Source organism: Hylobates moloch, unplaced genomic scaffold (genome assembly GCF_009828535.3).
Source record: "Hylobates moloch isolate HMO894 unplaced genomic scaffold, HMol_V3 SCAFFOLD_8, whole genome shotgun sequence".
Classification (NCBI taxonomy): domain Eukaryota; kingdom Metazoa; phylum Chordata; class Mammalia; order Primates; family Hylobatidae; genus Hylobates; species Hylobates moloch.
Window position 1 is genome coordinate 2,933,028 of NW_026652283.1, and position 27,308 is coordinate 2,960,335.

General features: G+C 45.6%; 2 protein-coding genes across 4 annotated transcripts in view; both read left to right on the top strand.

The window, feature by feature from the left end:
* Window positions 1-22,753, top strand: part of TULP3 (TUB like protein 3) — a 54,567-nt gene extending 31,814 nt beyond the window's left edge. The window contains exons 3-12 of one of the 3 annotated variants that reach the window (XM_032159320.2): window positions 2,446-2,605; window positions 3,956-4,096; window positions 11,697-11,794; window positions 12,789-12,992; window positions 15,161-15,273; window positions 16,189-16,303; window positions 19,395-19,493; window positions 19,871-20,042; window positions 21,079-21,192; window positions 22,157-22,753. In XM_032159320.2, coding sequence (XP_032015211.1) covers window positions 2,446-2,605; window positions 3,956-4,096; window positions 11,697-11,794; window positions 12,789-12,992; window positions 15,161-15,273; window positions 16,189-16,303; window positions 19,395-19,493; window positions 19,871-20,042; window positions 21,079-21,192; window positions 22,157-22,353 — 1,413 coding nt within the window. In that variant the 3' untranslated portion in view covers window positions 22,354-22,753. Of the gene's footprint in view, window positions 1-71; window positions 1,265-2,445; window positions 2,606-3,955; window positions 4,097-11,696; window positions 11,795-12,788; window positions 12,993-15,160; window positions 15,274-16,188; window positions 16,304-19,394; window positions 19,494-19,870; window positions 20,043-21,078 lie in introns of those variants that run through there. The other 2 variants (XM_032159318.2, XM_032159317.2) reach the window with 2 other exon arrangements.
* A 3,646-nt stretch (window positions 22,754-26,399) lies between these two features.
* TEAD4 (TEA domain transcription factor 4) overlaps window positions 26,400-27,308 on the top strand; it is a 101,841-nt gene continuing 100,932 nt past the window's right edge. The window contains exon 1 of the mRNA XM_032159323.2: window positions 26,400-26,418. Coding sequence (XP_032015214.2) covers window positions 26,400-26,418 — 19 coding nt within the window. The remainder of the gene's footprint in view (window positions 26,419-27,308) is intronic.

A 27,308-nucleotide genomic window follows, 5' to 3' on the forward strand; every position in this document is an offset into this window, starting at 1 on the left:
TTTTTTTTTTTTTTTTTTTTTTTTTGAGATAGAGTCTTGCTCTGTCGCCCTTCTTGGAGTGCAGCGGTGCGATCTCAGCTCACCACAACCTCCACCTCCAGGGTTCAAGCAGTTCTCCTGCCTCGGCCTCCCAAGTAGCTGGGATTACAGGCGCTTGCCACCACGCCTGGCTAATTTTATTTTTTAGTAGAGACGGGGTTTCACCATGTTGGCCCAGCTGGTCTCAAACTCCTGACCTCAGGTAATCCGCCCACCTCGACCTCCCAAACTGCTGGGATTACAGGTGTGAGCCACAGCGCCCAGCCTACAGTATGCAATTTTGTTTCATCGATCATTTCACAGACTGTATGTATGAGATGAAATAGCTGTGGCCACATAGATAAGATATGGCAGTTTCTTATGATTCCAGTACTTCATATTTACCATCGTTTCAGGCAAGTTACTTTTTTTTTTTTTTTTTTCGAAATGGAGTTTTGCTGTTGTTGCACAGGCTGTAGTGCAATGGCACAATCTCAGCTCACCGCAACCTCCGCCTCCCAGGCTCGAGCGATTCTCCCGCCTCAGTCTCCGGAGGAGTAGCTGGGATTACAAGCATGCGCCACCACATCCGGCTAATTTTTGTGTTTTTAGTAGAGACGGGGTTTCTCCATGTTGGTCAGGCTGACTTTGAACTCCCGACCTCAGGTGATCTGCCTGCCTCAGCCTCCCAAAGTGCTGGGATTACAGGCATGCGCCACGACGCAGGCCAATTTTTATATTTTTAGTAGAGACAGGGTTTCACCGTGTTGGTCAGGCTGGTCTCGAACTCCTGACCTCAAGTGATCCACCTGACTCTGCCTCCCAAAGTGTTGGGATTACAGCTGTGAGCCACTGCGCCCGGCTGGTAGAAGAATCCCAATTCCGTTTGGTGGAAGTCATTATAGCCTCCTGTGTATTTAGTGTTCCTGGGTTAAGGTCCTTCTATTCATGGTAATGCACAAAATCTCAAAATAATCTCCAAACAAGTTAGTCCTTGCTCTAACACCTATTCATTCTCGATGGTATATTCCGTATTGGCACATTATCTTAACTCCCCAATCTTTTCCCTCTATACACAAGCTATTGAATTAATCCATGTGCTCTCATCAGCCCAGTTCAGGAAAAACACACTTCCTTTTTTGATAGTCTCACCCCTTGGAGTGACTCTTCTTCCTGGAGGCACTTTTCTAAAACAGTATCGATGGGAAAAAGTAAACAGATGGCTTCTTTTGCCTGAAAAACAGCAGTAAGTGGGTTATAATATCTTTGTTTTTTAATCATGTCTTTATTTTTTAGGATGGGGCTTAACATTTTTCCTACTCTGAGTTATCCCAGATCTGTAATAATTTCTGTATATTATAAGCCCTTATTTGCCAAAAGGTACTGGTACTATGTGCTAGTACCTTCCTTTCCATTTCATTGGTTTTTTTTTTCTCATAGTCTGTCATGCTTTTTTCCTGACTTTTCTTGCTACCATAGTCTTTATCTTGCTTTTATTCATAGAGTTGACTGCTTTCTATTTGATATGTTCCAACTGCCATTTTTTCTTCTCACCCTTGATCCAAATTTGATTTCTAATTATATAAGATAAACAAGAACGCCAAACTTACTGCTCTTTGACTAATTAGAACATAGAAATAATTTGAGTTTTAGAGAATAATAAAATTTTTTTCTTCCATTTACGAAAGTAAGAAAACTTTGGAAAAAAAAAAAAAAAGACTAGAAAAGAGAAAATAACCATGCCATAGTCTGCCACCTGAAGAAACCACCCTTGCTATGTTCCTCCATCTTTCCCCCGTGCATGTGTGTTTGTATGTTTTGAGCTTCTGGTCACATTTTGATAACGCTATGATGATTCCCATACATCTTTAGTAGACTTGGTTAGAAATGCATTGTGTGAGGCAGGTGCAGTGGCTCATGCCTGGAATCCCAACACTTTGGGAGGCCAAAGCGAGCAGACTGCTTGAGCTCAGCAGTTTGAGACCAGCCTGGGCAGTATGGGGAAACCCTGTCTCTACAAAAATACAAAAACTAGCTGGGCGTGGTAGCACACACCTATAGTCCCAGCTATTCAGGAGGCTGAGGCAGAAGGATCAGGCGCGCCTTGGAGGTCGAGGCTGCAGTGAGCTGTGATGGTGCCACTGCACTCAGCCTGGGCAACCGAGTGAGACTCTGTCTCAAAAAAAAAAGAAAAAAATGCATCATCTGATTTTAAATAGATCTTTATAGGTGTTAGGTGTTCAAAAGTATTTGTTAAATGAAATGATTGAATCCTTACTCCTCTCTGTGCCTCAGTTCTCCCGTTTCTTAAATGGGGAAAAATAATTTACAAGATGTGAGATCAGTGAAAAACAAACTGTGCATGTTGGAAATGGCTGGGTCATGTCAAAACTCTCCTTGCTGGCTGTCATATCGCTTCTTTCCCAGAGGCTACTACTTGAGAAGAGGCAAAGGAAAAAGCGCCTTGAGCCATTTATGGTGCAGCCCAATCCAGAAGCCAGGCTACGTCGGGCGAAGCCAAGGGCCAGTGATGAGCAGACTCCCTTGGTGAACTGTCATACTCCCCGCAGCAATGTCATCTTACATGGTGTGTATTTAGGCGCATCACTTCCTACTGGGGTACAATTTTCACAAACCTAGAAGGCAGGAGGATTGTCAGACGGACCAAAGGGACAATATTATTAGCACCATTACTAGGTACCTTCATAAATCTTTATAATCACATTCGGGGTCTTTGAGGAGAATAAAAGCAATGATATAATCAGTGGATGATGGCTTAAGATTTGTGTCCATTTTAGAACTGTTATTTTCTTTTTTCTTTTTTTTTTTTTTTGAGACGGAGTTTTGCTTTTGTCACCTAGGCTGGAGTGCAATGGTGTGATCTTGGCTCACTGCCAACCTCCTTCCCCCAGGTTCAAGTGATTCTCCTGCCTCAACCTCCTGAGTAGCTGGGTTTACAGGCGCCTGCCACCACGCCCAGCTAATTTTTTTATACTTTTAGTAGAGATGGGGTTTTACCATGTTGGCTGGGCTTGTCTCGAACTCCTGACCCAGGTGATCCACCCGCCTTGGCCTCCCAAAGTGCTGGGATTACAGGCTTGAGCCACCATGCCCGGCAAGAACTGTTGTTTTCTAGATGCCAGATGAATGAGTTTAGAATGACCTATTTGAAGAGCTTTTGATTGTTAAATCATGGCAGAGGTGAATCATGAAGTCAGGAATAGGTAGAGAGCATCCATTCTTCCAATAGATAGTTCAAAGGACCATCTGAGATGGTGAGGGGTGGAGGAAGAATAAGATTGTAAGTGCCTCTAAATCAAGCCACCTGAGCTATTGGCTTGGACAGGATCTGTACTATGGAGGACCTACTTTGTTTTCTTGGTCTCATCCTTAAGTTTCTGAAGTACATATTTCTTCAGTTACTGAAGTACAAGTACATATTACTTTAGTAACAGAGCATGTTAATAAAATGAACACCAGGCTGGGCATGGTGGCTTATGCCTGTGATCCCAGCACTTTGGGAGGCCAGGCAGGCAGATCACTTAAGGCCAGGTGTTTGAGACTAGCCTGGGCAACATAACAAGACTCCATCTCTACAAAAAGATTAACAATTAGCCAGGGATAGTAGCACACACGTGTAGTTCCAGCTACTCGGGGGACTGAAGTGGGAGGATTGTTTGAGCCTAGGAAGTCGAAGCTACAGTGAGCTGTGATTACACCACTGCTCTCCAGCCTGGGTGACAGAGTGAGATCCTCTCAGAAAAAAAGAACACCAGTTCTGACCTACTGTCTTAACAAATGTTCTTATGGATGTTAAGAAAGGAGGGAAGATAAAATGATTTGGTAGTTCTTAATTCTGATCACATACGCCAAATCCACCCAACTAGTGAATGATACTTTGCTCCTTCTTTTAAATTCATTTTATTTTGGCCCTTAGGTATTGATGGTCCAGCTGCTGTCCTGAAAACAGATGAAGTTCATGGTCCATCAGTAAGCTCCCCTGTTTTGGACGAAGATGCTGAAAACACCGTGGATACTGCTTCCAAGCCAGGACTTCAGGAGCGTCTCCAAAAGCATGGTGAGGACTGGTAATGATTTTAAGGCAATTTGTCTTCTTACTCATTTGTAATCTTTTCCTTTCTTTTCATTGTGGTTAACAATCTACATGACTCAAAATTACTCATGGCTTAGGGCCTCGCAGAGGTGACAGTATTAAGCATCTTTTACATCTGAATGTTGGTAATTGTCAGCAATGGTAGTATTTATACTATTGCCTGAGAAAAAGAAGATAATTCAATATAAAATACTAGCTACCATAGATGACTGTTTCTCTCTTTTTGCCTATTTTCAGTTCCCACCCTCTTCTTCTGACAGAGTTGTCACTCAACCCCTCTACTCCACCTCCATTTCATAGTTGGTGATGATTGATAGCCTTTCTTCTAGTTGGAGCTCTCATTTCCATGAATATGCCCATACATTTCAAAGGTCCCTTGTAGTCTTCTTTCCTTTTTAGAAAAATAATTTTTTTTTTTGAGATGGAGTATCGCTCTGTCGCCCAGGCTGGAGTGCAGTGGCACGATCTCGACTCACTGCAAGCTCTGCCTCCCGGGTTCACGCCATTCTCCTGCCTCAGCCTCGAGTAGCTGGGACTACAGGCGCCCACCACCACGCCTGGCTAATTTTTTGTATTTTTTTAGTAGAGACGGGGTTTCACCGTGTTAGCCAGGATGGTCTCGATCTCCTGACCTCATGATCCGCTCGCCTCAGCCCCCCAGTGTGCTGGGATTATAGGCGTGAGCCACCGCGCCGGGCCGAAAAATAATTTTATAATGAGAAGGGATTAAGCAGCTCCTTTTCAGATGAGAAAACTAAAGCCCAATAATGAATATCTATTGGGTACCTACTTTGCATTAGGCAAACATTGCTAGGTCCTGGGATATATGAATCAGGAGAGTCTATCATGGAATGGCATAATAAATGAACGTTTAAACAAATTCGTATATTCACTTACTTAGAAAGTATGTTTTGGCCAGGTGTAGTGGCTCACGCCTATAATTCCAGCACTTTGGGAGGCCAAGGTGGGTGGATCACCTGAAGGTCAAGAGTTCGAGACCAGCACATGGTGAAACCCCATGTCTACTAAAAATATAAAAAAAGTAGCCAAGCATGGTTGTGGGTGCCTGTAATCCCAGCTACTCGGCAGGCTGAGGCAGGAGAATCGCTTGAACATAGGAGGCAGAGGTTGCAGTGAGCCAAGATTGCACCATTGCACTCCAGCCTGGGCAACAAGAGTGAAACTTATTCTCAAGAAAAGAAAAAAAAAGAAAAAGAAAGTATGTTTTGAGTCCAGGCATGGTGGCTCATGCCTATAATCCTAACACTCTGGGAGGCTGAGGCAGGCAGATCACTTGAGTCCAAGGGTTCAAGACCAGCCTGGGCAACATGGAGCAACCTTATCTCTACAAAAAATGCAAAAAAAAGAAAAAAAAATTGGCTGGGTGCAGCAGCGCACACCTGTAGTCCCAGCTACTTGGGGGGCCGAGGCAGGAGGATGGCTTGAGCCTGGGAAGCGGAGGTTGCACTAAGCTTGAGATTGCACCACTGCACTCCAGCCTGGGTTACAGAGCAGGACCCTGTCTCAACAACAACAACAAAAAAGTAAAGTAAGAAAATATGTTTTGAGTACGTACCATATCTCAGGCAACATTCTAGGTACTTAGGATAAATGAGTAAGCATGGTTCCTGCCGTCATGGAGTGCTTATTCTAATTGAAGCTTCAGGCACTTAAATAGGCTAGAGCTAGAAAATCAAGGTGCTGAGAGAGCCTGACGCCTCACTCCACTTGGAGGCTTGGGAGCCTTCCGAGAGAAAGTGATATTTGAGCTAGTGCCTGACTCAGGAAGAGGTGCTGGCCAGTTCAGAATGGCAGCAGCTCAGGGCCTGTGGTCGTAGGAGGAAGGGGGATGTAGAGACATGAGCCAGGAGAGGGAAGTAGGCTCTAATTATATGGGACCTAATAGACCACATCAGGAATTGGGACTTTATCTAAGGAGTAATAGAAGGCTGGGCATGGTGGCTCACACGTGTAATCCCAGCACTTCAAGAGCCCGAGGTGGGAGGATTGCTTGAAGTTAGGTGTTCAGGACCAGCCAGGGCAACATAGCAAGACCCAGTCCCTAACAACAAAAGTTTTTTAATTAGCTAGGTGTTGTGGTACACACTGGTAGTCCCAGCTACTTGAGAGGTTGTGCTAGGAGGATTGCTCAAGCCCAGGTTATTGAGGATGCAGTGAGCTATGATCATGCCACAGCACTCCAGCCTGGGTGACAGAATGAAACCATGTCTCTAAAAATTAAAAAAAAAAAAAAAGATTGGGTTGGGCGGAGTGGCTCATGCCTATAACCCCAGCACTTTGGGAGGCTGAGGTGGGAGGATTGTTTGAGCCCTGGAGTTCGAGGCTGCAATGAGCCAAGATTGTGCCGCTGCACGCTAGCCTGTGTGTAGAGTGAGACCCTGTCTCAAAAAAAATAAAAATAAAAAATAAAAATTAATTAAAAAAAATAGGGCTGGGTGCTGTGGCTTATGCCTGTAATCCCAGCACTTTGGGAGGCCGAGGCGGGCAGATCACGAGGTCAGGAGATCGAGCCCATCCTGGCTAATACGGTGAAACCCCGTCTCTACTAAAAATACAAAAAATTAGCCGGGCGTGGTAGCAGGCGCCTGTAGTCCCAGCTACTCGGGAGGCTGAGGCAGGAGAATGGCGTGAACCCGGGAGGCGGAGCTTGCAGTGAACCGAGATCGCGCCACTGCACTCCAGCCTGGGCGACAGAGTGAGACTCTGTCTCAAAAAAAAAAGATCAATAAGAACCTGTGAGAGATTTTAAGCTGAAGAATGATATTATCACACTTGGGCTGTGGAAAAATTACTGTGTACCAGAAAGAAGGCATTGAAGGGGGCAAGTCCAGAAACAGGAAAGCTACTTAGGAGATCGTTTGACTGATGGCCTGACCTCCACTTCCAATATAGTGTGGTGTTTGCAAAAGCACAAGGCAGGGGAGATGCAGAATTGCTCTGCTAGGGCAATGAGAAGAGACGAGAGGCACCAGGAGGAAGGGAGGGGGTGATTCCGCTGAACAAAGAAGGATGTGTGCCTACGTGCTAGGGGAGCGGGGAAGTAGCTGGAGCCTGACATTGTGAACGTGCCTCATGTGTCAGGCACTTGACACGTACTACCTCATCTGATTTAATAGTTGTAATAGTGCCTTGGGAGTTTGTTTAGACAGTTTTCCTGTCTTTAACATGAAGGTGACCATGGTACTTTCCTATTACTTTACTACCACTATTTTTACAACAAAAGACAGTGAAAGATGTGGGTTGGACAGATAGGATGAGTGGGAGCAAACATAATTTTCTGTTTAACCAAAGCTAATAAATTACTTGCCCTGAGTCAACTAGCTGAAAAGTGGCGGATTTAGATTTTCTGATTCTTAGTCTAGTTCGTTATCCCTGACTGTAAACACCATATTGTCTCCTTTTGCACCGCTCTATGAAATGGCTGTGTTCTTTTTCAGAATTGGCCTTTCAGTGCCAGATGAATTAATGCCTTTTCATGTCTCAACAGGTTGCATCTTGACTATAAAACCCATTAAGTGCTGTTTTGATTAAATTCTAAGAAGTGTCAGTTTGGCAGATTATGCCCTATAAGTGGGTCCAATTTGCTTGTCTTAAAAGTTTCAGAGAGATCTTTGATCTCTCAAGACAGATTCACGGGAACTGAGTTCTTGGTATAAAAATGGCATTTGAAAACATAGTAATAGGTGAAGATATCCATACAATAGTGGTATCTCAGGAGTTTTCTGCCTTTTTGCTACCAATAAAAAGTGGGGGTGCCAGGTGTGGTGGCTCATGCCTGTAATCCCAGCACTTTGGGAAGCTGAGGTGGGCAGATCGCTTGAGCCCAGGAGTTTGAAATCAGTCTCGGAAACTTGGTGAAACCCCGTCTCTACAAAAAATTACCTGGACATGGTGTAGTCCTAGGTACTCAGGAGGCTGAGGCGGGAGGATCACTTGAGCCCGGGAAGTTGCGGCTGCAGTGAGCAGCTGTGATTTGGCCACTGCGCTCCCACCTGGGCAACAGAGTAAAACCTTGTCTCAAAAAATAATAATAATAAGTTAATATTTTAGACAGCAGAAGGAAAAAATGTCCTTTGCAAAGCAAATAATTTTTTTAAGTAACAACTCTTTTGAGATATAAATTACAGACCATACACCTCATCCATTTCAAGTAAACAATAAGCCAGGCGCGGTGGCTCATGCCGGTAATTCCAGCACTTTGGGAGGCAGAGGCAGGCAGATCATCTGACATCAGGAGTTCGAGACCAGCCTGGCCAACGTGGTGAAACTCTGTCTCCACTAAAAATACAAAAAAAATTAGCCGGGTGTGGTGGCGGGCAACTGTAATTCCAGCTATTTGGGAGGCTGAGGCAGCAGAATCGCTTGAACGTCGGGGGTGGAAGTTGCAGTGAGCAGACATCGCACCATTGCACTCCAGTCTGGGCTACAAGAGTGAGACTCCGTCTTTAAATAAATAAATAAAGTGAACAATAAATTGGTTTTCAGTACAGAGTTCTACAACCGTTTTCACAATCAATTTTACAAAATTTTCATCACCTCCAAAAGAAACCTCATAACCTTCAACAGTCATTTCCCACTTCCCTCCAATCCCCTCAGCCCTAGGCAGCCACCAGTCTACTTTCTGTCTCTGTGGATTTGCCTGTTCTGGACATTTCATAGTGATAGAATCATACAATATTTGTCTTTTTGCGTCTAGTGTTTTACTTGCATAATGTTTTCAGGGTTCCTTCATGTTACAAGTGTCTCCGTACTCCATTCTTTTTATTGTTGGATAACACTCCATTGTATGGATAAACCACATTTTGTTGATCAGCTGATGGACGTTTGATTGTTCTCACTTTCCCTGTTAGGAATAATGTTGTTATAAACACTCATAAGTTTTTGTGGGCCTGTGTTTTCACTTGAGACTGATTTTTTTTTTTTTTTGAGACCAAGTCTTGCTCTGTCGCCCAGGCTAGAGTGCAGTGATGTGATCTTGGCTCACTGCAACCTCTGCTTCCTGGGTTCAAGGGATTCTCTTGCCTCAGCCTCCTGAGTACCCGGGACTACAGGTGCCCACCACCACACCCGGCTAATTTTTACATTTTTAGTAGAGACAGAGTTTCACCATATTGGCCAGGCTGGTCTCGAACTTCTAACCTTGTGATCAACCCACTTCGGCCTCCCAAAGTGCTGGGATTACAGGCGTGAGCCACTGCGCCCGGCCTGAGATTGATTTTTTTAAAACTGACCTTTGTCTTATCCTTGTGTTCTTCAGTAAAGCTAATACCAATCTATGTATGTACTGTATAAAAATAGATCATTTTTCTCTCTGAGATGGTTGAATGTGCACAAAAAGTGGTTCAGAGAAAAAAGCCACACTATTGTTAATTCCATTTGTAAATCTGTGATTTGAGGACCATTTCAGCTATTACATGAGGGATAACTTCACCCTGCAGATACTAGACACAAGGGAATTTAGTTTAGGTCCTGCTCTGCCTTTCTCTTGGGGAAATGATTCTTCCTGAGCCTGTACTCCCACATATAAATCTGAGGCTCATCACTCTTTCATAACACACATCAATCACACTTTATTTTACATCTGCATTCATCTCCAGATTATATACTCCATGAACAAACAAGAAACAATAGAAAACAAAAAGACTATCAGTATCTCCTCCTCTAACTCAAATGTAAGAATAAAATGAAAAAATAGTTTTTCATCCAGCAGTTTTAAATTTCTTATAAAAGGTGCTCCATAAATCCAAAGTACTAGTATTTCAAACATTCCTAATTAGATTTAGTTAACTAGACAGAGGTATAGAAAATGCTGGGGGTGGGGGGTGGTCATGGTGGATCAGGCCTGTAATCCCAGCACTTTGGGAGGCTTAGGCAGGCAGATCACCTGAGGTTGGGAGTTCGAGGCCAGCCTGACCAACATGGAGAAACCCCGTCTCTACTAAAAATAAAAAATTAGCCGGATGTGTTGGCGCATGCCTGTAATCCCAGCTACTCGAGAGGCTGAGGCAGGAGAATCGCTTGAACCCGGGAGGCGGAAGTTGCGGTGAGCCCAGATTGTGCCGTTGCACTCCAGCCTGGGCAACAAGAGTGAAACTCCATCTCAAAAAAAATAAATAAATAAAAAGAAAATGCTGGGGGGAATAAAACTGCTGTAGAGAACAATGCATCACTGAATTTTTTTTATTGTGGTAAAATATGCATCGTAACATAAAAGTTACCAGTGGCCTGGCATGGTGGCTCACACCTGTAATCCCAGCACTTTGGGAGGCCAAGGTGGGCAGATCACCTGAGGTCAGGAGTTTGAGACCAGCCTGGCCAACATGGTGAAACCCTGTCTCTACTAAAAATACAAAAAAATTAGCTGGGCTTGGTGGCGCACACCTGTAATCCCAGCTACTGGGAAGGCTGAGACAAGAGAATCGCTTGAACCCGGGAGATGGTGGTTGCAGTGAGCTGAGATCATCCCACTGCACTCCAGCCTGGGCGACAGAGTGAGACTCCATTTCAAAAAATAATAATTTACCAGTGCTACAGCTCTTTTTAGAACTTGTCTAGCAAGTTTTCCTGTTTTTACTGAAGCATTCCCTTCCCTTCTAAATAACAAAAAGTACACTTTTTTTTTTTTAAGAGTTCGGGTGTCATTCTGTCGCCCAGGCTGGGGTGCAGTGGCACAAACATAGCTCACTTTAGCCTCAAAATCCTGGGCTTAAGTGATCCACCCACCTCAGCTAGCTAGGACTACAGACACACAGGTACCATCATGCCCAGCTAATTTTTTAAAAAAAACTTTATAGAGACAGGTCTCAAACTGGTGGCCTCAAGCAATCCTTCTGCCTCAGCCTCCCAAAGTGCTAGGAGTACAAGCATGAGCCACTGTGGCCTGCCTAAATTTTGTTTTGTTTTTTTGAGACGGAGTCTGTGTCTCCCAGACTATAGTGCAATGGTGCAATCTCGGCTCACTGCAAGCTCCGCCTCCCAGGTTCAAGCGATTCTCCTGCCTCAGCCTCCTGAGTAGCTGGGACTACAGATGCGTGCCACCACGCCTGGCTAATTTTTTGTATTTTTAGTAGGGACAGGGTTTCACCATGTTAGCCAGGATGGTCTCAATCTCCTTACTTCGTGATCTGCCCACCTCATCCTCCCAAAGTGCTGGGATTACAGGCGTGAGCCACCGCGCCCGGCCTGCCCTGCCTAAAATTTACAACTTTAAGCAATTTTAAGTGTGAGATTCAGTGACATTAAGTGCATTAACAATGTTGTGCAACCATCACTACCATCCATCTCCAGAACTTTTTCATCATCCCAGAGACTTCACACCCATTCAAGATAATTCCTCATTCTCCCCTGCCCCCAGCCCCTAGTAACCTCTATTCTACTTTCTGTCTCTATGAATTTGCCTGTTTTATGTATTTGGACAAAATAGTTGTGTTTAGGGTCAGAATAGTTAGGAATGTTTTAAGCAAGAAAATTAAAACTATCTTTGTTTCAAAGACCTTTTTTAAACCAGTGTTGGCAGTGCTAACGGTTCTTCCTTTTCTGCTAGATATCTCTGAAAGTGTGAACTTCGATGAGGAGGCTGATGGAAGATCCCAGTCAGCATGTTTAGAAAGACCCAGTTCTGCATCCAGCCAGAATTCAACCGTATGTAGTTCTGAAACTTCTTCCGTTAGAGCTAATTTGACTCTTTCTCAAACATATCTTCAGTATTTATTTATTTATTCATTTTTTATTATTATTTTTTGAGACGGAGTCTTGCTCTGTCGCCCAGGCTGGAGTGCAGTGGCGCGATCTCAGCTCACTGCAAGCTCCGCCTCCCGGGTTCACGCCATTCTCCTGCCTCAGCCTCCTGAGTAGCTGGACTACAGGCGCCCGCCACCACGCCTGGCTAATTTTTTTGTATTTTTAGTAGAGACGGGGTTTCACCATGGTCTCGATCTCCTGACCTCGTGATCCGCCTGCCTCGGCCTCCCAAAGTGCTGGGATTACAAGCGTGAGCCACCGCGCCCGGCCGTATTTATTTATTATTATTATTTATTTTTTGAGATGGAGTCTTGCTCTGTCGCCCAGGCTGGAGTACAGTGGCATGATCTCAGCTCACTGCAAACTCTGCCTCCCGGGTTCACGTCATTCTCCTGCCTCAACCTCCCGAGTAGCTGGGACTACAGGTGCTCACCACCATGCCCAGCTAATTTTTTGTATTTTTAGTAGAGACAGGGTTTCACCGTGTTAGTCAGGATGGTCTCGATCTCCTGACCTTGTGATCTGCCCGCCTCAGCCTCCCAAAGTGCTGGGATTACAGGCATGAGGCACCGTGCCGAGCCCTCAAACATATCTTCAGTATTTAAATACCATTACTGAGTGAGGGTTCCTTCAGAAGTGTAAGCTCAAATTTAGTTTATGATCTAATTTTTTCTATCTCAGGTCAGCTATTGTGAGGCTTTGTCCCATTTTCATGCTTACTCTTCATTACTCTTAATATTCATATACCTATTTAACTTTTCAGTTTTCCTTATTCTGTCAGAAGACTGAAGACACGGGGTAAATTACTAAGTTGCTTTGTCCACTATGTGTTTCTCAAACAGAATCAGATTTTGAGTCCCGGCCTCTTGTTGCTCATGTGTGGCTGTCCTTTCAGGATACAGGCACTTCCGGTTCTGCTACTGCAGCCCAACCAGCTGATAACCTCCTGGGAGACATAGACGACCTGGAGGACTTTGTGTATAGTCCTGCCCCTCAAGGTGTCACAGTAAGATGTCGGATAATCCGGGATAAAAAGGGAATGGATCGGGGCCTCTTCCCCACCTACTATATGTACTTGGAAAAAGAAGAAAATCAGAAGGTATGAGAATTGATTTCTAAGAACACTCTTGAGAGAGAGAAGAATGTTGTGGGAATAGACTGTTGATGGGCCTGAGGAAACTAACTCTGGTATTAGACCAAACCAGCTGGAAGTAGATTGTATCTTTCAATCCCAGATGCTGTGTTCTCATTTTCTGCAAAGAGCTCATGGTCTAATAGGCAGCAAGCTCTACCCTCCCACAAATAAGAGCTTTATCCACAATGTGGGAAAATGGACAGGTATTTGTTAATGTAATTATTTTCACCTGTCTCCCATGATTTAGTTTTTGGATGTTACTGTTTGTTCTTTTGGTTTTTCTTTTCATTATGGTAGAACATGACATTGTGGAAGGAGAGTGAGTTTTAGGGAATAGGAGGAATTAGAAATACAGAAGGACCTACAAGTTAAATGTCTTGTTTCTCACCCTAGAAATTCTAATTTATTTTATAAGTTTGAGCCAGTTTAATATGTACCGATAAACTTTGTTTTATTAATTTTCTATCAATACCAGGTCTTAACAGATGATTTTAAGAGCCTAGAAATGAGATAATGATAGCAGGTGTTAATTGTTCTAACCACCATTTATTGAGTGTTTACAATAGACCAAGCATATGCATATATATTTATATTATCACCTGTAATCCTTGTAGCCACCTTGTTAGGTAGGATTTCTTATCTCTGCTTTAAAGATGAGGTAACTGGGGCTTAGGGAGTCACTTACCTACCCTACATTGCACTAAGTGGTGGCAGAGCCAAATTCAAACCTATTTCTGCATAATTCTAAAGTCTTCCTGCTTAGCCACTGCCACTCTCCTGCTTCCCTGTTATGGTCCTAGTCTAGTAGAGTTTAGGAAGGATGCCTGTATAGGATGGTATTCATGCCATTGAAGTCACAGTGGTTTAAAACAACAGCAGTATATAAAAAAGAGTATTTCCTCCCTGGAGAGCCTTCCCTTTTGCTCCTTCTTGCCCTTTGCCTCATCAAAGTCTTTCCTGATGTGGTTGACATTCCTTTGTCTGTGTCTCCATGACATTAAGAAAGCTATCACAGGCCAGATGTGGTGGCTCATGCCTATAATCCCAGCACTTTGGGAGGCCAAGGTGGGTGGATCCCTTGAGGACAGGAGCTGGAGACCAGCTTGGCTAACATGGGGAGACCCTGCCTCCAGCAAAAAATTAAAACATTAGCCAGGAGTGGTGGCATGCACCTGTAGTTCCAGCTACTCAGGAGGCTGAGGCAGGAAAATCACCTGAACCTGGGAGGCAGAGGTTGCAGTGAGCTGTGATTGCACCACTGCACTCTAGCCTGGGTGACAGAGTGAGACCTATCTCAAAAAAAAAAAAAAAAAAAGCCATCACAGTAAAGAATGGGAAGGTATTCAGCATCCTGTCTCTCCTAAAGTTGGAAAGACTCTTAATCATGGCATTGGATGAACATTGATTGTTATTTATTTATTGGATTTTGCAAGGTTGCCCAGGCTGGCCTTGAACTCCTGGATTCCAGTGATCCCTCTACCTCAGCCTCCTAAGCAGCTGGGATTATAGGCTCATGCCACCTGGCCCAGCTTTGGAGATTTTTTTTTTTAACTGGAAGTTTTAGGGATGAAGTTGTAACTAATTATATGGAGAATCAAGCTAGTGAATTTAGAAAAACTGTACAGGAAAAAAACCCTGATAGTGAATTCTTTTTTTTTTTTTTTTTTTTTTTTTTGAGACAGAGTCTCGCTCTGTCACCCAGGCTGGAGTGCAGTGACATGATCTTGGCTCACTGCAAGCTCCTCCTCCCGGGTTCATGCCATTCTCCTGCCTCAGCCTCCCGAGTAGCTGGGACTACAGGCACCCGCCACCATGCCCAGCTAATTTTTTGTATTTTTAGTAGAGACGGGGTTTCACCGTGTTAGCCAGGATGGTCTCGATCTCCTGACCTTGTGATCACCCGCCTCGGCCTCCCAAAGTGCTGGGATTACAGGCGTGAGCCACTGCGCCCGGCCTGATAGTGAATTCTGGTAAGAGAGTTAGAAAAAGGGATAAAGACCCAAAGATTAACAGTTTGACATATGCTGGGGACTTGCTAAACACTGGCTGAATGAATATGTAGGACACCCATGGCCAAGGGTGGGGCAGGTTCTCTCGACTTCATTTTTGCCTGACACTTTTTCTTTTCCCAGATATTTCTTCTTGCAGCTAGAAAGCGGAAAAAGAGCAAAACAGCCAACTACCTTATCTCCACTGATCCAGTTGATTTATCTCGTGAAGGAGAAAGTTATGTCGGCAAGCTTAGGTGAAAGCAACCTTAGATCACTGTCCTATTCTTTCTGATAGTCTTATTCCTATAGTTGCAAAACAGTCCATATCTTGGTTACAGCTAGCATGTATTGATGTTGTAATCTTAAAAAAAAAAAAGAAAAAAAAAAAAGGCTGGACACAGTGGCTCACACTTGTAATCCCAGCACTTTGAGAGGCCAAGGTGGGCAGATCACTTGAGGTCAGGAGTTGGAGTCCAGCCTGGCCAACATGGCAGAACCCCCTCTCTACTAAAAATACAAAAGTCAGCCGGGTGTGGTAGCACGTGCCTGTAATTCCAGCTACCCGGGAGGCTGAAGCACAAGAATTGCGTGAACCCAGGAGGCAGAGGTTGCCGTGAGCCAAGATAGCGCCACTGCACCCCAACCTGGATAACAGAATGAGAGTCTGTCTCAAAAAAATAAAAAAATAAGGCTGGTGTGGTGGCTCAGGCCTATAATCCCAGCATTTGGGGAGTCTGAGGTTGGAGGATCACTTGAGGCCAGGAGTTTGAGACCAGCCTGGGCAACACACTGAGACATTATCTCTTCAAAAAATTTTAAAATTAGCCAGGCATGGCAGTTCTCGCCAGTAGGCCCAGCTACCCAGGAGGCTAAGGTGGGAGGATGGCTTGAGCCTGGGAGTTTGAGGCTGTAGTGAGCTATGGTCCCTGCCACTGCACTCCAGCCGGGGCAACAGAGCGAGACCCTGTCTCGAATGAGTAAGTAAATAAGAAGTTAAAAGAAAATCTCAGTTCCTTCCTTGCTTTAATGAGATATTTTTTAAAAAGTGATGATCAACATTTAGACATTTGGAGAATAGGCAAATAGGCTTCCATTTTCCTTCTCTTAGATTGTGTTTGTATAAGAAAAAAAGTACAGATCATCATGGTGACTTTTTCTCCTGACTCCAGATCCAACCTCATGGGGACAAAGTTTACAGTGTACGACCGCGGTATCTGCCCCATCAAGGGCCGGGGTCTGGTAGGAGCGGCCCACGCCCGGCAGGAGCTGGCTGCCATCTCCTATGTGAGTGCTGCTTTCCCAAGGCCCCCTGCCTGCCCTTCCGGTGTCCTGCTGGCACTTTTCACCTAGTGTCGCTAAAGAACCTCCCCTCCCAAGCTTGTTTCTATTTCTGTGATTTCTGTTGCTGTACCATTTTCTCCATGTGTTTGAGTTTTAGTTATTTGAATTGCCAAGTTCAATTATTTTTCACTCTCAGAATATTTCTTCCCTTATTTCCTTTTCTTTTTTCCTGCTGCCACTTAATTCAGACCTTTACTTCTTATCCAGTAAAGGCCAAAGGCTACAATAAATTAAAGCTGATCTTTTTTTGCTTTTAATCTTTTCCTATCTAGTTCATTCTCTTTTTTCTCTTTTTAATCACTTTTTCTTATTTTTTTTCCTCTTTTCAGCATTTATAGTTCACTTCTTTTTAAATTTTATCTTATTATTATTTGTTTTATTGTACTTTTTCATTTTATTTCACACCCAGGAAAGACCTGAGAACTATCTAGCTCATTCTCTGCTGCTACCAAATGAATCTTCCTAAAACGAGGCTCCAGTTGATCCTCCTGTTCTGCTTCAAATCTTTTAGTGACTACCCATTGTGTAAGATCTAACATGGTAGCATTTGCTTTCAGACTCCTCTATTGGCATGCCCCCCGTTCCCATCATTCTAGTCAAGCAGCCCTCCTGTCATTCCTTTGTCCAGCCACACTCATCTTTCCTCCTTGGAGAGGCTTCCCTTTTCCTCTTTCTTGCCTTTTGCCTTATCAAAGTCTTTTCTGATGTACTCCACTAGATGTGGTTGACATTCCTTCATCTGCGTCCTTGTGGCATTTGTAACCCACATGTATTTGTTATTACTTGTTCAACATGAACCGTCTCCACCAGTTTGTAAACTCTTGTGAATTCTTACTCATGGCTATATCCACACTAGCACATGGCCTGGCACACAGTAGATATTCAAAGAGTTGTTGAGTAAGAGAAAGCAAGAAGGAATTGACCCATCTCAGCTGGTTTTTTTATCCCAAAGTCTCAACTTTCTTAAGTTGAAATTAATCCCATGAGATCTTATCTACATGCCTGAAAACGATTTGACTTCACACTTTGATGTAAAGTGTCTTTCCTCTATAGCTTTCATATATTATCTGCTTGGCTTGGCTGGGCTTGGTGGCTTACACCTGTAATCCCAGCACTTCGGGAGGCTGAGGCGGGCAGATCACTTGAGCCCAAGAGAGACCAGCCTAGGCAACATGGTGAAACCCCGTCTCTACTAAAAATACAAAAATTAGCTGGGCATGGTGGCAGTCGCTGGAGTCCCAGCTACTGGGGGTGCTGAGGCAAGAGGATCACCTGAGTCTTAGGAGGATTGAGGCTGCAGTGAGCCGTGATCACGCCATGCACTCCAGCCTGGGCGACAGCATGAGACCCGGTTTAAAAAATAATCGGCCCGGTGTGGTGCCTCACGCCTGTAATCCCCGCACTTTGGGAGGCCGAGGCGGGTGGATCACCTGAAGTCAGGAGGTCGAGACCAGCCTGGCCAACATGGCTAAACCCCGTCTCTACTAAAAATACAAAAAAAATTAGCCGGGCATGGTGGTGGGCACCTGTAATCCCAGCTACTCCAGAGGCTGAGGCAGGAGAATCGCTTGAACCCGGGAGGCAGAGGTTGCAGTGAGCCAAGATCGTGCCACTGCACTCCAGCCTGGGGGACAGGGCAAGACTCCATCTCAAAATAAAATAAGAATAATCTGCTTGGCTTGACAGGCATTTTTAACACCTAGTGCAGGCCTTATTTAACCACAACTCATTTTCACTGTATGTAATATAGTGCCATGCCCTCACTGGGAAATAAATATGTGTTGGTGCTGACAAAGTTGGACAGTTTGTTCACAGTTATCTCAAATCTCATTTAAGACTCAAGAGTAAGAGGCCGGGCGTGGTGGCTCACTCCTGTAATCACTGCACTTTGGGAGGCTGAGATGGGCGGATCACCTGAGGTCGGGAAATCGAGACCAGCCTGACCAACATGGAGAAACCCCATCTCGATTAAAAAAAAAAAAAAAAAAAAAAAATTATCCGGGTGTGGTGGCGCATGCCTATAATCCCAGCTACTCGGGAGGCTGAGGCAGGAAAATTGCTTGAACCCGGGAGGCGGAGGTTGTGGTGAGCTGAGATTGTACCATTATACTCCAGCCTGGGCAACAAGAGTGAAACTCCGGTCCTCCCCCTCCCCCCTAAAAAAAAGTAACGGTAAACTGTGAAGCCAAGAGATTCTGTTTTAAATGTAGGTGTTTAAAGAAGGTATAGGCCAGGCGCAGTGGCTCACGCCTGTAATCCCAGCACTTTGGGAGGCCGAGGCGGGCACATCATGAGGTCAGGAGATCGAGACCATCCTAGCCAACTTGGTGAAACCCCGTCTCTACTAAAAGTACAAAAAATAATTAGCCGGGCGTGGTGGCATGCGCCTGTAGTCCCAGCTACTCGGGAGGCTGAGGCACGGGAATCGCTTGAACCCAGGAGGTGGAGATTGCAGGTTGCAGAGAACTGAGATTGTGCCACTGCACTCCAGCCTGGCGACCGAGCGTGACTCTGTCTCAAAAAAAAAAAAAAAGAGAAGTATAAAACGATATAATATTACTTTCCTGTTTTTGACACTCTGTTTACAGCAAAGTAATAAAATTATTTTTGGTACACCTGATTTTTTTTTATTTTTTGAGGCAGAATCTCACTCTTGTCGCCCAGGCTGGAGTGCAATGGCGCGATCTTGGCTCACTGCAGCCTCTGCCTCCTGGGTTCAAGCAATTCTCCTGCCTCAGCCTCCTGAGTAGCTGGGATTACAGGCACCCGCCACCATGCCTGGCTAATTTTTGTATTTTTAGTAGAGACAGGGTTTTGCCATGTTGGCCAGGCTGGTCTCGAACTCCTGACCTCAGGTTATCTGCCCACCTCGGCCTCCCAAAGTGCTGGGATTATAGGCGTGATCCACTGCCCCTGGCCGATACACCTGATATTGTCAGCATTTTACATTCCCAAGAAAGTCTCATGTTATAAAAGAATGTGGTCTCTATTTTTTTCCTGTTTCCAAGTTCTGCTTTGTTTTCCTATCTTCCAGGAAACGAACGTACTTGGATTTAAGGGTCCTAGGAAAATGTCTGTGATCATTCCTGGAATGACACTGAATCATAAGCAGATCCCATATCAGCCACGAAACGTGAGTAAGAATGTATTTAAATCAGCGAAAGACTCTAAAAGACAGTAGTACAATACACAGAGATTAATACAAAAAAAAAAAAAAGATTGAGCTTCCAGAGCCCCACACTGGAGCATAGCTCCATACACTTCTTTAGGAGAGCTGCCCTCCAAAACCTCAGGATAAGAGCAGTTGCAGAGTCGTTGCCTTGAAGCCATTTTTTCTACAAAGAGAAATGCTGGATAATGTAGAATAATTTAAAAAAACCTGTCTTCATTGTTGGCTTTCATTCTTTGCTTCTGGTTTACCCTTTCCAAAATGGAGAACGTATTCTCCTACTCTACCTTCTACCTCAGTTGGAGTTCTGAGTACAAAGTAATGATTTTCCCTTTGGACAGAACCATGACAGTTTGCTATCAAGGTGGCAGAACAAAACTATGGAAAATCTGATTGAACTGCACAACAAGGCCCCCGTCTGGAACAGTGACACTCAGTCCTATGTCCTCAACTTTCGTGGCCGGGTCACTCAGGCATCTGTGAAGAACTTCCAGATAGTCCACAAAAATGACCGTAAGCCTCCAGGAAGGGTTGGGTAGGAAGAGGAGGACAGATGCTCTTACAGGATGGGAAATGCACATTCGCTATACGTGATAGGAAGTGATAGGAGATAATCATGGAGGAGAGACAGGATTTCTTTGGAAAGATGAAACTACAGTTTTAGAGAAAACTTGTAAATCACTGTGTTGAGGAGGGGAGAGGAGTGTGAGAGAGATGCTATAGCAAATCAGAGAAGTTGGCTGGGCACCATGGCTCACGTCTGTAATCCCAGCACTTTGGGAGGCCGAGATGGGCAGATCGCTTGAGACCAGGAGCTTGAGACCAGCCTGGGCAACATGGTGTGAAACCCTGTCTCTAAAAAAATAGAAAAAATTAGCTGGGCATGGTGGCAGGCACTTGCAGTCCCAGCTACCTGGGAGGCTGAGGTGGGAGCATCACTTGAGCCAGGAGGTCGAGGCTGCAGTGAGCCGAGATTGCATCACTGCACTCCAGCCTGGGTGACAGAGCAAGACCCTGTCTCAGAAAAAAATAAAAAATCAGAGAAGTCATAGAGTAGGTTGTTTGGGAAACAAAGGCAAATGACCCCAATAAAGGTTCCTGGCAGCTCTAGCCTACGGAGTTTGTGACATTCCCAGCAAGCTGCTCTGTATTCTTCAGAAAGCTGGTGATTAACTGGCCTATTTGGAGGATTCTTTCTGTATCATAAATAGGATCCCAGCACTTTGGGAGGCCGAGGCGGGAGAATCACTTGAGCCTAGGTGTTTGAGACCAGCTTGAGCAACACAGTGAGACCCTATCTTCACAAGAAGTGAAATATTAGCCAGGCGTGGTGGCGCTTGCCTGTAGTCCCAGCTACTCAGGAGGCTGAGGTGGGAGGATCACTTGAGCCTGGGACGGGAGGTCAAGGCTGCAGTGAGCTGTGGTCATTCCACTAGGCTCCAGCCTGGGCGACAAAGCAAAACCCCATCTAAGAAAAGGAAGAAAAAAAAAGATTTCCCCTAGTGCAACCACATTATATTCTAACATCTTGATTTCTTGCTGTTTCTAGCTGATTATATAGTCATGCAGTTTGGACGTGTGGCAGATGACGTGTTCACACTGGACTACAACTACCCACTTTGCGCAGTACAGGCCTTTGGCATCGGTCTTTCTAGCTTTGACAGTAAGCTGGCATGTGAATGAGAGGACAATCAGGCAGGGAGCCTTTCTCCCCACAGAGCTTTCAGGAGCAGACAGTGGCCTCCCCTTCCCCTCCCTGTCCCAGGACTTGAAGAACAATAGTTTGCCCCTTTTGGAACGATCCCTGAATATATAAAACACACACACGAAGAGCAATAGTTTGCCCCTTTTGGAACGATCCCTGAATATATAAAACACACAGACGAAGAGCAATAGTTTGCCCCTTTTGGGACAATCCCTGAACATATAAAATACACACACACCCCGTGCACTCTCACTCCTTTTCCAGGTTTCATAGACTTGGTGAGGGATCACAGCTTAGCATGGGTGAGAGATGATTTAAAGCACAAGGGAGATTCTTGTCCTGCTAGGGTGGGATTTCCTGTGCTTGGAAACTTGCAGTAGAATCAGGGACTGACATCGCAGTTCCTCTCTTCATTCCCTCACAGCAGATTGGCCAGCACCAATCTCAGTTCAGAGCGACTGTGATCACATTTATGATCAATTATGTGAGAATTTTATATAATTGTCTTCATTTCAATTAAGGCTGAAAGCATAAACTCTAGAGGTGACTCAGTCAAGACCGACAGTAATGTGATAATTGCCTTCATTTTCAACCCAGGAGTGCCTCTCACAGCTCTATCACTGGATCCATTAGTGAGGAGTGACACACACAGCTGTAGGCATCCTGTGCAAACACTTTGTCATTATCAAGAGAGATGGCAGTATTGACCATTTAGTTAAAAAAAAAAAAAAGGTGGCAGGAGAGGCTTTGGGGAGGATGAGCCAGCAGACATGAGCACTGCTGGCCTGTGTGGCAGAGCTTTGGACTTTCTTCTCGGCTCTTTCAACCCTGGCTCATAGGTACAGAAGGTGTTTTGCTCCGTTTTTTTGATTATTACACCCCTCCACGTATTATGTGACTCAAACCAGTTCACCCTTCCCAGAATGTATCCAAACCTGGAGAATGCAGGAGCTCCGTGAGCTCCACCGTCGGCACCATTCAGCTGCAGCCCTTGCGCACAGAACTGTTTGCCAGCGTTGGGTGGGACACCCATGGCGGCTGCTCCCTCAGACTTCCCTTCTGTGGACTGACCTCTCACCTCTGCCTGTTGTTCCTGCACCACATCAGATAAGCATGTGAAGGAGAGCCAACTGGGAGCTGCGGGACCCTTGGCTTGTCCCCCACTGACAAGTCCCACCTGCTGGGTGAGGACGAGACTGTTTCCATCTCAGGCATGTTTCCCACCAAGTGCCTCCCTCACAGCCGTGCCCAGAAGCCTCACACCTTGTCACCACCACCACCCCCGACCCCACCCTGAGGCACTGCCTGGCAGATCACCCTGGTTGACCACAGAAGCTATTAATACACGACAGCATCTGGGGAAGGACTTATGGTGGGCCAGGTGGACCTCATCCTGCTTCCTTCTCCCTCTGGTTTAAAGAGATATATAAACTAATTTCACATAATTTGTGTGTGCAGGTGATTGGTTTTTACATAAGTCCTATTTATACCTTTTATATGTTACAGAAATAAAAGTTAATTTATATACAAATGTGTCACTGCCTGCAAGTCCTATGCCTCAGAAGTTCCTACTGTCGTGTTCTATAATCATAATTGTCATCTTGGGCCATGTGCAGTGGCTTACGCCTATAATCCCAGCACTTTAGGAGGTTGAGGCAGGCGGATCACCTGAGGCCAGGAGTTGGAGACCAGCCTGGCCAACATGGCAAAACCCCGTCTCTACTTAAAAAATTAGCCAGGTGTGGTGGCGCGCGTCTAATCCCAGCTAATCAGGAGGCTGAGGCATGAGAATCGCTTGGACCCGGGAGGCTGAGGTTGCAGTGAGCAGAGATCACACCATTGCACACCACCCTGGGCCACAGAGTGAGACCCTTGCCTAAAAAAAAAAAAGTTTTGGTAACAGTGAGCACATCAGTTGTGTAAAACCAGGTGATTACTACAAACTTTCCATCCTGATGTAGAGCAGGAATCTGCAGACTAAGAAGGCTGTGTTCCGGAGGCTACCTAGACACACTATACACACGATAGCCAGGGGCGTCTGGACAGAGGACGGGACCGAGAGCTGAGCTTAGCAAGGCCACAGAGGGTAGAGTGTATATTCTTTGGGTGCCTGCCCAGGTCAGCTTCCCAGATTTGTTCTTGTTGACATTCTTTACTGGTTCAGCAGCAGCACAAATGAACTATTTAATAGTGGAATAGACCCCATCTCTTGCCTCTTGAGTGTTAACATTTTGTTTGTTTTTCTGAGATGAAGTCTTGCTTTATCACCCAGGCTAGAGTGCAGTGGGGATGACCTCGGCTCACTGCAACCTCTGCCTCCCAGGTTTCAGCAATTCTCCTGCCTCAGCCTCCTGAGAAGCTGGGACTACAGTCACCCGCTACTACACCCAGCTAATTCTTGTATTTTAAGTAGACAAGAGGTTTCACCATGTTGGCCAGGCTGGTCTCGCCTTGGCCTCCAAAAGTGCTGGGATTACAGGTGTGAGCCACCGCACCTGGCCTTTTTTTTTTTTTTTTGGTTGGAGACGGAGTCTGGCTCTGTTGCCAAGCTGGAGTGGAGTGGGGCGATACTGGCTCACTGCAACCTCCACCTCCTGGGTTCAGGCAACTCTCCTGCCTCAGCCTCCCGAGTAGGTGGAACTACAGGCGTAAGCCACTGCGCCTGCCCCCCCCCCCCTTTTTTTTTTTTAGACAGGGTCTCCTGTTGTCCAGGCTGGAGTGCAGTGGTGTGATCTTGGCTCACCACAGCCTCAACTTCCTGAGCTCAAGGGATCCTCTCACCTCAGCCTCCTGAGTAGCCGGAACTATAGGCATGTGCCACCAAGACTGGCTAATTTTTTGTTTTAAAGTAGAGACAGGGTTTCACTGTATTTTTCAAGCTCAAACTCCTGGGCTGAAGTGATCCTCCCACCTCGGCCTTACAAAGGGCTAGAATTAGAGGCACGAGCCACCGTGCCCGGCCTTCACATTTTTAAGCTGCCCTATGTTCAGAAGTTGAAAAAAAATGCTGGGTGTGGTGACTCATGCCCAGCACTTTGGGAGGCCGAGATGGGAGGATCATTTGAGGTAAGGAGTTCCAGACCAGTCTGGCCAACATGGCAAAACCCTGTCTCTACTAAAATTACAAAAATTACCTGGGTGTGGTGGCGGGTGCCTGTAATCTCAGTTGCTTGGGAGGCTGAGGCAGGAGAATCACTTGGACTGGGAAGGCAGAGGTTGCAGTGAGCCAAGATTGTGCCACTGTACTCCAGCCTGAATGCGACTCTGTCTCAAAAAAAAAAAGTGTCCACAAAGCTTTCCTAGGCTTTCTGGCTCTTCTCAGCATCACAGTGATAAACGCATGGAAAGAAGCAAGAAGAGCCTAAAAATCAGAACAAGAGCTGGAGTTGATTCTTACAGCTTGATTTTTCCTTTTTTTTTTTTTTTAGTCTTCCACATGCACAACGTGAATTTTCTTTTTCATTCTTTTTGGCTAAGGTGCATGGCTGGCTAGTTTTTCTGCTTTTTTTCTGCTCTGTTTCCCAGGCTGGAGTGCAGTGGTGTGATCTTGGCTCACTGCAACCTCCGCCTCCTGGGCTCAAACCATTCTCCCACCTCAGTCTCCTGAGTAGCTGGGACTACAGGCGTCCACCACCCCCAACTAATTTTTTAATTTTTGGTAGAGACAGGGTTTCACCATGTTGCCCAGATTGGTCTTGAACTCCTGGGCTCAAGCGATCCTCTCCCCTTGGCCTCCCAGAGTGTTAGGATTACAGGCATGAGCCACCGTGCCTGGCCCAAATAGATTCTTTGTGACACAGTTTTGTACACTAGTGATCAGGGACATACTGGTGGGCATTGACATGAAAGATTTCAGCAAGTGTCAATTACAAGTCTAAAAACAGGCCTGCAAAAGGCTCTTTTTTTTTTTTTTTTTTTTTTTGAGACGGAGTCTCGCGCTGTCACCCAGGCTGGAGTGCAGTGGCGCAATCTCGGCTCACTGCAAGCTCCGCCTCCCGGGTTCACGCCATTCTCCTGCCTCAGCCTCTCCGAGTAGCTGGGACTACAGGCGCCCGCCACCACGCCCGGCTAATTTTTTGTATTTTTAGTAGAGACGGGGTTTCACCATGGTCTCGATCTCCTGACCTCGTGATCCGCCCGCCTCGGCCTCCCAAAGTGCTGGGATTACAAGCGTGAGCCACCGCGCCCGGCCAAAGGCTCTTTTTGATCAGTTTAATAGATCGTAGAAGAAATGAACTAGCATCAATTCACTTCCTTGAGACCAGCATTATAAGTGCAGAAATAAAGTGATGGTTCGACTAAGGCAAAATCTTCCTGGGTTCTGACCCTATTTCTGCCAATGATTTGCCACGTGCCTCCTTTATAGATTGAGAGGCTTTGAACTACATGCCCTTTTACATTCTTGAATTACATGTTTCTCCCCACTCATGCTGACAACACTCTGGCATTCCCCTGTTTTGAGCTGAACTCACTCGTTACCCCTGGACAGCTTCATGTTCATGGCTTATGTTCATTAGCTCATGTTCATGGCTAAGGATGGCTAGCCCGAGAGGTGACACAGAGCTCAGGGAAAGCACAGATTGCCTCAGCGAAGGCACCATGGAGAGGAGATCGGAATTGTGGAAGAAACAGGATCGTGCACTGAGAAATGTCCTCTTTATTCTACCAAGTACGATTTATTAGCCAAGTTGACATTTGTCGATTTGGTTATAGCAACTGTTACAAGCAATTCTTAAGACACACACAGCTTGTTCTAAACTGCAGCATGTTGCAAGCTGCCTTTTTCCTCAGCCTCCAGCTCCTGCCCGGGAATTCTCTGCACGTCTAACACCTGCTTCTCTTCAGTCCACCGCTCTCTTGGCCTGGCCCACGCAGGCCCCAGCTAGGGGCATGCCAAGGATTTGCCAGTTTCTGTGCCGCCTCCTGAGACACGTTTCCTGACCACTGGCATATTGGATCATTTTGCCTCCTTTCCTGCTTACGTCTCCTCGTTATCACTGTCGATGGATATGCTTTAAAAGTCTCACAGTCTTTTTTATCAACCAATAGACTCCCTTCATCCACTAAAAGCTGGGGCTGCCGCAAATGAAGGTGTGCAGTGAGAACTGTAGATGGTTCCATGGCGCCACCTACTGTCCAGGAATGCACGTTGCAAGTACGTTAAAATGGGCAGACCCCGCACAGGTGAGGAAGTCACAAGGCCTGAGTGAAAACAGCAAGCCGACCACATTACCATGCATTTACCAAGCACCTCGTGTTAGACCATGGCTGTCTTCTGAAAGCCTGAGAACACTAATATTTCTGGAGTTTAGAAACTAGTTAAGGTGCCGGGCGCGGTGGCTCACGCCTGTAATCCCAGCATTTTGGGAGTTTGGGAGGCCAAGGCAGGAGGATGACGAGGTCAGGTGATCGAGACCATCCTGGCTAACACAGTGAAACCCCATCTCTACTAAAAATACAAAAAATTAGCCGGGCGTGGTGGCGGGTGCCTGTAGTCCCAGCTACTGGGGAGGCTGAGGCAGGAGAATGGCGTGAACCCGAGAGGCGGAGCTTGCAGTGAGCTGAGGTCGCGCCACAACACTCCAGCCTGGGCAACAGAGCGAGACTCTGTCTCAAAAAAAAAAAAAAAAAAAAAGAAAAGAAACGAGTTAAGGTATTCCAGGTAAAATGCCCAGGATCTGGCCGGCACAGAATAAACACTAAGTATAGTGGCAGATATCTATATTATCTTTTTTCACTTTGAGGCAGGGTCTCACTCTGTTACCCATGCTGGAGTGCAGTGGCATGATCTCACTGCAGCCTTGACCTTCCCAGGCTCAAGTGATCCTTCCATTTCAGCCTCCCAAGCTGCTGGGATGGGATACAGGCGTACAAGCGTGAGCCACCACGCCCAGCTAATTTTTTTTTTTTGTATTCTGTAGAGATGGGGTTTCATCATGTTGCCCAGGCTGGTCTTGAACTCCTGGGCTCAAGCAATCCTCCCACTTCAGCCTCCCAAAGTGCTGGGATTACAGATGTGAGCCATCGTGCCTGGCCATCATTTTTATTAATGTTCTTTAAAAATAAAACGAGCT